The sequence below is a fragment of the Excalfactoria chinensis genome, chromosome 22 (assembly GCF_039878825.1).
Source record: "Excalfactoria chinensis isolate bCotChi1 chromosome 22, bCotChi1.hap2, whole genome shotgun sequence".
Lineage (NCBI taxonomy): Eukaryota > Metazoa > Chordata > Aves > Galliformes > Phasianidae > Excalfactoria > Excalfactoria chinensis.
In genome coordinates this window covers 40,247-52,798 of record NC_092846.1, presented here as the reverse complement: position 1 = coordinate 52,798, position 12,552 = coordinate 40,247, and the positions used below count along the sequence as shown (strand labels likewise).

Genomic DNA, 12,552 nt, shown 5'->3' with positions numbered 1-12,552 from the left:
ACGTTTAGATGTGGTTCTGAGGGACGTGGCTTAGTGGGAAATGGTGGTGGCAGGTGAACAGCTGGACTGGATGACCTTGGAGGTCTTTTCCAACCTTGGTGGTTGTGTGATCCCGTGTGTTTTGGTGCTGAGGACTTTGCCTCTCTATTTCTAAGCAGAAGCACGAGGCTCCTTGCTGTCTGCTCCTTGTTGCAAGGTGACAGCTCCTCAGAGCGCACTCCACCAGGCTGCCCCTCTGCTGCCATCTGCTGCACGGCGGCACAGTGTGAAGCCCCAAGGCCGCTCCTGCCTTGAGATCTCTGGCTCCGGTTCTGGCCGGGCCGGTCCAAAGCAGCTGCTCTCGCTGAGTGAGCGCTGAGTGCTGGAAGTTCAGCGCTCGGGTGCTCAGGGCAGCTCCTCCACAGGCCATGTTTCCAGGCCTCTGGCCTTCTCCTTCTTGCTTCTGAAATGTTCCCAGTAACTGCCCGTTGTTCCTGGAGCAATGCTCAGCACTGCACTGCTCAGAAGAGGCACATGTTGCAGCCCCGAGCCAGGACCCTTGGCTGTGACACAGCCTTTCCCACACACAGCTCGCCGGCTGAGCTGCGGCTCTCCTGAGGGCTGAGGAGGGGACAGCCGTGTGAAGTGGGGGCTCCAGGCAGCCCCATCCCACCCCTCCCGGTGCCACGTTCACCGCTGGGTACGGCCTGCCTGGCAGGAGCACAGCCATGCCCTCTTAAGATGGCTGCCTGAGGGCCTGACCGGGGTGGGAGTCGGGGAGCAGACTTTGGCTTCTCTTTGGCTTCCAAAGCCAGGGTCTGGATTTTCAATTGCAACATGGCACCTTAACGATCTGTTTGGACGCAGGACTAGTGTTTACTCAAAGTACAGTTTGGAAGAGAATGCAGATCCTTCTATTAAGTGAGGAGCTGCAATTGTTTCCCTTGGGGCCTGTGTTTCAGGGAGAAAGTGCATCCCTGTGGGGCCGATAGATCTTGTTCAGCGCACCAATGGCCAGAACGCAGCAAAGGACCGATTTCTGCAAGGCCTTGATTGTATTTTACTCCATCTCTTTCCACGCAGTCCAACAGCCGATGGGTTTCTGTACAAAGAAGGCAGACTCTTCTCCAAACACAGGGCAGTTCTGTGCCCAGATGCAAACCCCGGGGGTGCCTTCAGGTCAGAGCACTGAAGGGAGGCAGCCGTTTCTCTGCCTCTCTTTGTCCCTTCCCAAGTTGATTAGCTGCAGTGTTTTGCTCCTCAGCTATACCCGAGTCTCCCAAAAAGCCCTTCTCTTCCCACCCGGGATCTCATGGAGCTGCAGGTTGGAAGGGAACAGTCTCATCTCCAGCCCAGGCCCAGCCTCACGCACAGCTACGCCTTTCAAATGCTGCCTTGACTTGAGACCCGAGGCTCCAAGAAATGCAGGCACCCTGTCTGTCAGAGCCAAGGAGTCTCGGAAGGAGGAGTCCCCATTGTCCCTCTACCTCTGCTTTTCTTCAGGGAGGCGACACTCTCTCGCTCCTACTATCAGAGTGAGAGGGAGGTTCTTTTAATATACGTGTACCCGACGGAGAGATTGAGACACAAGGAGTTAAATGTTAGCCCGTCCAGTCTATTGCAAATCAAGTTGTTTAGGGAGATGTGGAAGGGAAGACGGGCAATAGAAAAAGTTGGAAATAAAAGCAAGCAGTCTTTGTAGGAAACAAGAGAGAGATGGTCGCTACCATGGGAGTCCAGATGTTGATCTTCAGTAGTGATGGGTCATCAGGTGTTGTTAAGTCAAAGCCAATGGCGACTGTCCCAACTTATTTGTAAGTCCAACAGAGGTGGAGTTAGCTCTCTTTAGAGTGGCAGCCTCTGGTTTGGGGATCTCAGCAGAAAGGGAGGTGCCCACCTGCATCCTGCTTTTCACAGGGGACAATGGTACTGTTTCCCCAGTTCTTCTATACAAAGCTGGAGTGAGGTTTTGGTCACAGGCCAGCACTGTCTTCCAAAGGCAAACAGCTCCAAAGAAATGCATTAAAGGAGATATTTACAGCAGAAAATGGTTTGGGGTTTTTTTTGTTTTGTTTTGTTTTGTGTGTGTGTGTGTGTGTTTGTCTGTGTGTGTGTGTGTAGAAAATGTCCTATTTTGGGGATAAGTAGTGCTATTTAAGGGAGGAATTTTATTTTGGGGCTAAAAATTGATATTTTGCTCTATTGATAACGTGCATTTCAGAATGGCTCACAGCAGTAAAGGAAGGCAAGAGAACACTGGGCTCTTCTGGCTATTTCCAGAACTGGGGCTGAGACAGGAGAGCGTGCTCAGCCTTGGGTGGTCGGTTGTATCCAGCCATACCAACCACAGCTGAAAGCATCGTTCCATCTTCACTAGGCACTCCTCTGCCTGTCCCTTTTTGTCTCTGTTTTTGGGAATGCAGGGATTTCTCTTAGCGGCCCACAGACAGTGCCAGGATAAGCAAGTATAAATTATCCCAGTTCTTTACCCTCCTCAAGAGCAGGTGGCTGCACTCTGAGGACAGGGGGAGGCAGGGACAAGGGTCAGGAGAAGGTCATTTATATTGTGTTATCTTGCATTCCGATATCATAGTAAGCAAGAAAGACTGCTGCTTGCTCCCTACAGCCCAGCTCCCAACTCCCTACCCCTTTTCCCTTTTCCCTTCACATTTTAGGGGCCCGAGGGGCCCACGGGCCTACTGCCCTCCTGTCAATGTCATGGATCGATCTAGAGAACTGCGTGACACTGCAAGAACGGGACTTCAATGTTTCTGCAGCAGGGCTGGCAGAGCCTGGATTTCTGCTGTAGGTAAACTGAGCTGAGCTCTGGACTGAACCTTGTGCCTGGCAAAGTGAGCACAGCCTGCAGACACGCAGGCAGATCTTCTCCCTGCAGGCTGAGCATGTCAGAGGCAGGTCATGGCTGGGACAGCTTGTGCTTTACAGCATCAGAGGGGAGGTGGGGAAGGGGACTGTATTGCCCGGGTTTGTTCCCGCTGTCACCGAGTGAGCTCTAGAGAGAACTGCGTGACACAAACTCATTGCAAAGTCTCAGCTAGAAGAAGCGTCACCTCAGTGTACCCAAGAAAAAGAACAGCGTTGAGATTCTAATTTTGGGGGGGTTTTTTGTTTTATTGAGGGTGGGTTGTTTTTTGTTGGGTTTTTGTTCTTTTTTGGTTTTTTTGGTTTTTTTTTTGGGGGGGGGAGAGGGAGGAAGGGAAGGGTGGGACGGTTGTTGGATTGTTTGTTTTAAGTATAAAATAAAACTTGGAAGACTTCTGGCCTCTCCAGTGGCAGAATGGAACGGACTGGAACTATTGCTGAGATTCTTGTTCGATTGGGCAAGAGTCTTGTTGCCTTTCCCAGCTCTCATCTCCAGTTGGAACCATCTCCTCGTTGCTATCAGGAGGAGCTTCTTCTTCTGCTGCTCTCTTTTCCCTCTTGCGCACTCTGTGAGAATGAGTTTCAGAAAGCACTACTCACTGACAGGAAATAAGGGGAAACTTGAAAGACTTTGCAACCTGAGTCCTGGCAGTGTACTGCCAGCAGCCGATTTGGCCGCCCAGGATCCTGGCACCACAAATGCTCCATTGCCAAATGCAGCAATCAGGTGTTCTGGGGAAAGGCCAACTCACAGGTAGTTTCTGCACAGCCATATCACAGCACCAACGGCCAGCACCAGCACAGGCAGCAGCACCGCTGAGACCATCACCGGAACGTGGCGCTTCCGCCCAGGTCTGTGAGCACCAGCCTTTGTGCTTTCGCCTGCATTCATCCCTGGAAGAAACGAGACAATGTCCCACATTACCTTCAGCTGCGCTACAGATGATCTCTCAGTGTGCTTCACGGACCCCAGAGGTCTTTTTTGTCAGTGGGTGCCTCCGTCTCTGGTGCCGAAGCACCGGAGGACAAGAAGGATTGCTTCCACCTCTCGCTGGGTAGGGAGAGGCTGCACAGGCTCTACCTGTGTCCTCCTCTGGGCCGAGAGCTGGGGCTGTACCCTGGGGTCTAGGCTTGGTCTGTGGGGAGAGCTACAGAGCAGAATCCCTCACGCTTTCCCCGGCGTGCGTGTCCTGAGCTCTCCTGTGAAACGCCCCCCAGGCTGAAGGTCAGGCTTCAGCCAGCACAGGGCACAGCCAGAGCCAGCCCAGGGGAGAAACGCTCCTGCAGGCTCCTACCACGCAGGACCCTGCTCATCACCCTCAGGTGGCTTCGCTCACAACTCTGGGATCCGGGAGCGGTGGGAGCTGAGCAGCGTCACAGAGGTCTGCAAGTACCTTCTCTGGCACACTGCTGGAACAACTCTCCACACCCCACTAAGGCCAGCCATTTTCAGAGAGCCAGCCCTGGCTTCTTTGACATCTGCTCTGTGCTCACACGCTCAGCTCTGGCTGCTGACCTGGTGTGCAAGAGCTGGCAGCAAGAGCCTGCAGGCACGCAGTGACTCTGGTTAGTGACACCGTATGATCACGGGACAGAAATTACCTGGCATGCCAGTTGTTGCTGCTGCCTGCGCTCCTCTGTCCGGGACCGGCAGAGTGGGATATCCGCCTTCCTGCCGTGCACCCTGCTCAGTTTCTTGGTCCGTTCCTTTAGAAAGAAAGCAGGGCAGTAGGATTGGGATGTCACGTGCACAAAGCAGCTCTGACAAGTAATGGTTGTGCTGGGGGATCAGCTGCCTCTGGCTCTTGGCTGGGTGCAGACCAGCTCTGGTGCTTGACAGCACCTGCAAGGTGTTACATGGAACACGGCTGCAGCACGGCTCTGAGCCATCCCTTCCTGCTGTGCAGGCTACAGCCTGCCCACACACGTACGTCAGACCTCAGCTTCCCAGGTCCCACAGTGAACAGACTGAAGTATACCCACCACGCTCTGCCTTCTTCATTTCCTTCAGCAGCTGCTTCAGGAGCCGGGATGAGCCCTGGGAGTGTTTTCCTCTTTTGGCTTCATCCTCTTCTCTTTCCCGACCTTAACAGAACGTATGAAGTTAAATATCTTGTGCATGAAGTCTTGAACTCAGCCAAGTCAGTGAAGACAAACTACTCACTGCTGGGATTCCAGCTGGGCTCCAGCGCAGGAGGAAACGGATGACCGGGCAAGGCCCACACTGGGGGCACTTCTGCAACCAAAGACCCACAAAAAGTTTCAGTCACACACTACAGCATCACTGAGTAGCAGAGCGTACAGGGGATCGTGCCATGAGATGGCACTGAAACGGGCAGCAAAAGCTCTCTGAAGAATTTCAAAGCTATGACCTACCTGCGCCATCCGACAGAGTCTCCGTTCTGGAAATCAGAGGATAACCTGGATCGCCTCCTCTGGTCACATCTGCAAACAAACGCAGGACAGAGCAACTGCTACTGAGCATCCTTTCGGCCAGAAGGACGCAGGATGCAGTTAAAGCCAGGGATTCCTTCACAACACTGTTCTCTCCCTTCCGCACGGGAGCGCCTCGGAAACAGTTCCTGGCTGCCTCCAGGGGCCTCACCATCGTACTTAACAAATGCTGTGCGGAGCTGCCCAGAGGAACGCCCTCCTGGAGTTCACCCCTGCTCTAAACTCAACCGCACGGAGCGGGGTAAACCTAGGCTTTGGTAAGCCACTGCCTGCAGACACAGCTGTCATCACGCATAGAGGAGAAATGTTCCCATTGCGTGTGCCCATCTCTCGTTTCCTTAGTGAGCTGCAGTGCTGGAAGTGGCTCAGGTGATGACACGGGGCGGGGGGGGGGGGGGAAATTCCAAAGCTGCACAGAGGCCAGGTGACCTGCTGGCTGGCATTCCACAGCTTTCCAAATACTTTCTCCAGGCCGTGGGAAACAATTCTCAGGGACCTCATGGAAGACCATTTGGCCCCTTGAGAGTTTCTCACTGGGAGACCTCAGAGATACGCAGACAAAGCCAACACAATGCTGACAGCTCCCAAGAAACGATGACCATCCACGCTTCTCGGGCAGAAGAACCCTCTGGCCGGTGAAAGGCGGAACCCTCGATGAACTGTCCCAGCCAAATATGAACAAATATCGAGGAAATGAAGCCTGCTGATTTACCTCCAGCGTCGCCCTCGGGATCATAGGCAGGATTCTCTTCTGCTGATTCACCAGCAGGGCCTGCAGGCAGAACTGAGATCAGACACAGGTGAGGAGAGCTTCCGGCACATGTGGGGGCCTCCTTTTCCCTGAGTGACCTGTAGGGTCTGGTGGTGGGCTGGGGAATGCCACAGCCCGAATCATCGAATGACCCAGGTTGGAAATGACCTTGAAGATCATCAAGTCCAACCGCAGCCTAACCATAGAACCCTAACTCTAACAACGCTCTGCTAACTCATAGCCCTGAGCACCACATCCAAATGGCTCTTAAACACATCCAGGGATGGCGATTTAACCACCTTTCTGGGAAGCCTATTCCAGTATTTAAAAAAGGTCTGTGCTCCCTCGGCTGCAGAGGGGCAGCGGTATGCTTCCCACTGAAACGTGGCAGCTCTCCGAGAGACATAGTACTCATGGCTCATCTGTGGAAGCCCTTCCAGGCACAAACAGGCTTGGAAGACCCGGAGAGGATCTTCAGTCAAATTGCACCCAGGTGAACCGTGAGAGCAGGAACGGTTCAGCCTCCAAGGAAACAGACGCTCACAACTTACCCCTGGGCTGTCCCCCAGGCACAGGCATGAAGTTCGGATCCAAAGGATCATCCGGAAAGGGAGCACCAAGCTCATCATCTAGAATCAAGAACAGATGTGAGAAGTTCCAGCTCCATGGTGTGATCTCCTTCTCCCTCAGTAACTGGATGAATAACTCAGGTCATGATTTCCAAAGCTGCGGGGTGGATGGGATGAGCCGTAGGCTGGCACCTGGCAGCGTATGCAGTGCTCTCTCCAGGCCACGTGCCACATCTCTCGCAGATGACGGGGAAGAAGATGCAGCCCCCCAGGGCTTTTTTCCTGGGAGGCCTCTGATGTACAGGAAGGTCACACTGAGGCACTGGAGGAAAGCACACCTGTCTCTTCCCCTGGGCTGTGGACTGGGGCTCTGGCTTGGAAACTGGGATTCATCTCTGGGGAGTGCCATGAGCCTGAAGCAGAAATGCTCGTGCACGCCCAGCACGCCTCTTCTCAACTCTCCCCGGGCATCTCCCAGGATAAAGGCTGTGCTCCAGCCAGCAATGAGCAGAGCCACAGCCCGGCATGGCTGGAGCCGGCCCTGGGGAGCAGCGCAGCCACGGGCTCTTGCCCGGCTCCCGCAGTGCCACCCATCACCCCCTAGCCAACAACACCCCCGTGGAAGGCAGGCCCCAGGGAAGTGTAGTACAGGGCCGTGGGGACACAGCCCAACTTCTTGCTGCCAGCGCTGCTCAGTTTGGGTCCCAGCTCTACCCACCCACCTGCTCCCGGTGCTCGCCACGGAGCAGCACAGCTCTCCTGGAAACTCATGGCCACCAAGAGGAGGAAGAGGACAAGGCGGGCAGGGCCCATGGGGTCCATGGCCCCCCACACTCGCACCATGCTTCCAACACCACCGCTGCAGCCACAGTGAGTGTCGCACAGAGCCAAGCCTGCGGCCAGGCCTTGTGAGCTCATGGCACAGCTCAGCACAGCCATAGGACGGGGCATTGTGACCTCACGGCTCTGTGATTCCGGGTGGCGGCTCCCCGCAGGCTGCTGCTCTTGTGATGCGCTGCACCGGGGCTGCGTGGGGCTGCTGCTTGCATCATAGACATGCAGAATCATACAACGGCTTGGCTTGGAAGGTGTTGTCAGCAAAGATGGCTGAAGTTATGACTTCCGCCAGCGTTTAAATCACGCTTCCCTTTTTTGCCTGAAAAGCTGTACTTTTATAGCAGACAGACGAGGATGTTCAAAAAACACACATGCTATTTGGAGGAAATCTACTGCAATAAGAGCCCTAAACCCCCTTCAAAGCCACGATCCATTCATTCTTTTCCTAGAGGTGTCCTTGGTTCTTATGCTGTTTATCCTGCTTCGCAGCTGCTGCTCTGTGAAGTCATTATCTTGCTCCATAGCTGCTGCTCTGTAAATTCCTTCTTGTATTCCCACAGTCCTGTTTCCCTTTTCTGGAGGCACAGATTTTGCGGAATCCCTCCCCTCCACCAGTCATGGAACTGGGACAAACCAGCCTGTAAACCGTCGACAGGGCCAAACCTTTACTATACACACAGACGTCTGTGACTTAAACTTAGTTAAATGAGATGACACACACATTAGACGTAGACAGGACAGTGCAGCAGTGTGCAGTGCTCAAATTAATTGTGGTGGGTGCTGCGCGAAAAGCTGAGCCGTTCTCAGATGTCATTCACAAATATTCTTGTAAGACCTCTGATGAGTGTTACAGACCAGGCTACTAACAGCTGGGCGGTACATATGTTTTCCAGTGCTTAAGGGAGATTGAGTGTTCTGCTCAGGCAAGAAATTCCTGATCTTACTGTAGATGTAAAAGAGACCCCGCTTTGCTGTGATTCTGGAGCAAGAGAGAGTAGAAATCTCAATCCAATAGCAAGGAGCTTCCTCTGAGTTTATAATAATGAGTTAATGATGGAGATCTGTCTTTCTCCGTGAAGGCAAAAACAAGGAGATGCAGGAGGATGAAAGGTATACTGATGAATAGGAGGAATTTTCTAAGCTTACAAAGGGTGTCAGCTGCACAGCTCCCAGCAGTCACATGAGGCTAAGGAAACACAGCAGCCTTAGAGCATGTAACCTATGCAGATCTTGACAGAAACAAATGCAAGTGGCATACCAATGACTCTTTTGCCTCATGAAGAACATTTTGATTTCTAATAGTAAGTTGCTACCTAAGTGTGAAAGGTAAGCAGACTATATAGTAAGCTCAATGCAAATGGATTTTTTTCATGTGAAAAGCATGGCATAAAAGGTAAAACGTCAATACTGCAAATTTTCTGCCTCTAGTATGTTTATTTACCTTTTATTACTGGCATCTAGGCTAAGTTGTTGGAAATATATTAGGAAACATTTCTTCTCTGAGAGAATGGTCAGGCACTGGAATGGGCTGCCCAGAAAGGTGATTGGCCATCATTCCTGGAGGTGTTCACGAGATGTTTAGGCATTATACTGAGGAACATGTTTTAGTGGGAAATATTGGTGATGAACTGATTGTTGGACTGGATGATCTTGGAGGCCTTTTCCAACTTTGGTGACTATGATGATTCTATGTCGATGATGTTTATTTTTTCAAGTAGGCAATGCTTTTACACTTTCAAATCTTCTGTTCTTTTAGTGCTACTGGGAATGTGAAAATTGCTGAGGTTCATCCAGGTAATCAGTGTGATCAGTGTGATCTCAACCGTCAGGAACAGATTGAGAGCCTGTGGGTTAGAATTAGAGATGAGATTAATAAAGGTCACCTGGTGTTAGGGGTATACTACAGGCCACCTGATCGAGGGGAGGCTGTTGACGAGGCTTTCTTGCTCCAGATGCGGGAGGCGTCATGCTCACGGGCTCTCGTCCTAATGGGGGACTTCAACCATCTGGCATCTGTTGGAAAGACCACACGGCGAGCTGCAAGAGCTCCAGAAGGCTCATGGAATCCATTGATGATAACTTTCTGGTCCAGGTAGTGGACAGACTGTCCAGAGATGAAGCGTTGCTGGACCTGCTGCTCACCAACGCTGAGGAGATCATCAAAGGCGTCAAGGTTGGAGGCAGCCTGGGCTGCAGTGACCATGCCCTGGTCGAGTTTGTGATCTCGAGGGCTGTGGGCCTGGCAAAGAATGGGGCCAGGACCCTGAACTTCAGAAGAGCAAACTTCAAGCTACTCAATGGATTGTTGGCCAAGATCCCCTGGGGTGCTGTCCTTAACGACAAGGATGTTGAGGAGAGCTGGCTACTCTTCAAAGGTACCCTCCTGAAAGCACAAGAGGTCTCTATCTCTCTGAATAAGACGGTGGGCAGATGACGTAGGAAACCGCCATGTCTCAGCAAGGACCCGATGAGTGAACTGAGGGCCAAGAAAGGGGCGTACAAGCTCTGGAAACAAGGCTGTGTCACCTAGGAATAATACAGGGATGCCGTCTGGAGTTGCAGGCATGGGATCAGGAAAGCCAAGGCGCAGGCAGAACTGAACCTGGCGAGGGATGTGAAAAACAATAAAAAGACATTCTACAGGCACATTGGCCAGAAGAGACAGGCCAAAATGGGTGTACCTTCTTGGTAAATTTAAAAGGAGAGCTGGTTCCAACAGATGAAGAGAAAGCTGAGGTGCTGAATGAGTAAGCCCCTTCCCTGGTGTGTGGGTCTGTGGGTGCCTCCAGCCCATCAGTCTCAGTTCTAGGCTGTACCAGGCTGGAACCTTGACATACATACACACAGCTCTTGAGAAACACACTGGGTTAAAGTGGATTATAGAGTTTGATTCCGCAAGTCAAGATCGTCGGGCTCGTGCGGCCCGGAGAAGGCGCTGCGGAGACCTGATGGCGGCCTGCTCGTCCTCGGAGGGAGCTCACAGCCGGAGGGACCGCGACTTCGGACGCGGTCTGACAGCGGCAGTGCCGTCCCAGCAGCGGATTGGCCGCCCTGTGCGCACCGAGCCGCTCATCGCCGCGTATTTATGACAGAGTGCAGGCCGAGGCGCTCGGCGGCTTCCACAGAAGGAAGAGACGTTTCCCCGGCACGCGCGGCCCGGAGCAGCAGCGCACGCCGGGCGGCACCGCCGGACAGACCGACGCACAGCAGGCCCAGGCTGCGGCCCGGCACGGCCTCCCGCACGCCCCTCCCCCGGCACGGCCTCCAGCCCTCCTATTGGCCAGCCCTTCCCCGTTCGGCCATCTTATTGGCTTTCGCTGTCGCCCTTCTTCCGGGAGAGCCGCGTTCCCGCCCTGCAGAGCCGATTGGCTGTCCCGGCTGTCACTTAAAGCTCGGCAGGAGGGGCGATCGGACGGCGGCGCGCACGCCGGCCGCCTGCTCTGCGCGTGCGCAGTCGTGGCGAGGGCAAGCCCGGGCAACGGGCGCCCGTTCATTTCTGTAAGGCAGGATATGCAGTAACTGCTACTGACCAGGATCCAAGGACTATAAGCACAAACATCATCTCTGAAATCTCTAGTTCACCTATTTCAAGCCGGGGACTGGATCCTGCCTTACAGTCTCCTTGTTTCACAAAACTGCAGCTGTCAGTAAACCAGGAACTTCTGCATCTTCTAAGGGTTTGGTCCTTCAGGTCCGACTGACCATCTGAAATGTGCAGCTTCAGTTGTTTCAAAGCAGTCATGTAGTCCTGGTTCTGCAGGAGTTCCGCTAAGGAAAGATACTGGCTTGACAATATTAGTTACAATTATTTCTACAACATTCTGCTCTATCAGGACGGGCCTGGTATTTCAGGGATCTTTGGGGTGAGAGCCAATGTTCCCCTTTTGCCTCCAATACAGTAAACACTGTATGAGATATTAAAACTGGGATTCTTTGGCCCAATGTAGATTTACAGGCTGCTTGAATATTGAGCACCAGTGCAGCCACCGCCCTCAGGCACCCTGGCCATCCCTTACTCACTTCATCAAGCTGTCTGGAGCTTAACGATCAGTCCATAGCTGTGTATCCACAGTCAGCACCATCCTGTCATTCCTGGGAATGTATGGAGTTCCCTGGCAGTCTGTGGCTCAGGGGTTTGGCAGATGGCTTCTTTCCTGGCAGTCCTTAAGGTTCAAAGTCCAGCTGTAATCCCATATCCCAAATATGTCACTTGCTGTTGAGTTAGTTGTGCTTTCTGTAAACCAAGAAACTCAGCAAACTCACAGTCCATTGCACAGTTCTCTTTTGTTGCTGTGGCATCCACGTGCTGCAGTAAAGTTCCACCCTGGGATGGAGGATCCCAGGTCTCAGGCTCACGAGTTGACCGTCATAAAGCTGTTCTTGCAACCCTGGGTAACACTGTTCAGGTTAACCAAGACTCTTCTCCCCATATTAGGGCTTTTGTATTCAAAGGCAAATAACCTTAGGCTTCCTTTGGCCAAACCAGGCAGAAGAGACATGCTTCAAATCCAGAAGGAAAATTCCACCTATTCATTCCTTAACTTGGTTAATAAAGTGCATGGATTTGTCACCACTGAGTGTATCCATTCAACAATTCTATTACTTGCCCTCAAGTCTCATACCAAACTACAGCACTTGCTATCAAAATTGGAATCCAGACTCCAAAAAGTTATCTATTATTTCTTTTATCCTTCTACAGTTACATATCCTCATAGGGCACCGCTTTACCCTGACTGGGCAAGCTCTTGCATTTAACTTCTGTTTAGGGCTTCATTTTTGGTGCTGATGCCCACACCCCTAAGTGCATCATATTTGGGATTGCTGTAACTCCTGGGGGTACAACATTGTTTTGCCCAGTTTGTGTTAAAGCCAGAGTTACAGTTTTTAATCAGTCAATATCATTGCACCCTTAGCTCCAGTTTTATTAAATTTCTTGCCAGAGTAGCCTGGCAGGTACAAGAATTTCTGTATTCCTACTTGTTTTCTTAGCTTATATTTAATTGATCCAAAATAAATAAATAAATAAATAAAAAATCCTTTTCTTGTTGGGCAGTAGCTTCTACTACTGTTACAAAACCT

General features: G+C 52.2%; 1 protein-coding gene across 2 annotated transcripts; it reads right to left on the bottom strand.

Annotated features, from left to right (window-relative positions):
* Positions 1-3,175: 3,175 nt before the first annotated feature.
* Positions 3,176-10,916, bottom strand: LOC140261851 (uncharacterized). Of its 2 annotated transcripts, none has more exons than XM_072355730.1 (9): positions 6,829-10,916; positions 6,619-6,696; positions 6,029-6,100; positions 5,239-5,307; positions 5,027-5,098; positions 4,846-4,947; positions 4,465-4,569; positions 3,615-3,756; positions 3,176-3,429 (listed from the first exon to the last, which is right to left on the bottom strand). In XM_072355730.1, the coding sequence occupies exons 1-9, from the start codon at positions 7,043-7,045 to the stop codon at positions 3,294-3,296; spliced, it is 993 nt and encodes a 330-aa protein (XP_072211831.1). In that variant the 5' UTR covers positions 7,046-10,916; the 3' UTR covers positions 3,176-3,293. The 2 variants fall into 2 exon arrangements, with proteins under 2 accessions (XP_072211831.1, XP_072211832.1); XM_072355731.1 differs by having other exon boundaries at positions 6,029-6,088; positions 6,829-10,915.
* Positions 10,917-12,552: the final 1,636 nt, after the last annotated feature.

Coding starts and splice junctions, on each gene's coding strand:
- LOC140261851 (XM_072355730.1), bottom strand. CDS start 7,045: ATGGCACTCCCCAGAGATGAATCCCAGTTTCCAAGCCAGAGCCCCAGT. Junction 4,948..5,026: donor GCCCAGCTGGAATCCCAGCA/GTGAGTAGTTTG, acceptor CGTTCTGTTAAG/GTCGGGAAAGAGAAGAGGAT. Junction 3,430..3,614: donor TGGCTGTGCAGAAACTACCT/GTGAGTTGGCCT, acceptor TCATTCTCACAG/AGTGCGCAAGAGGGAAAAGA.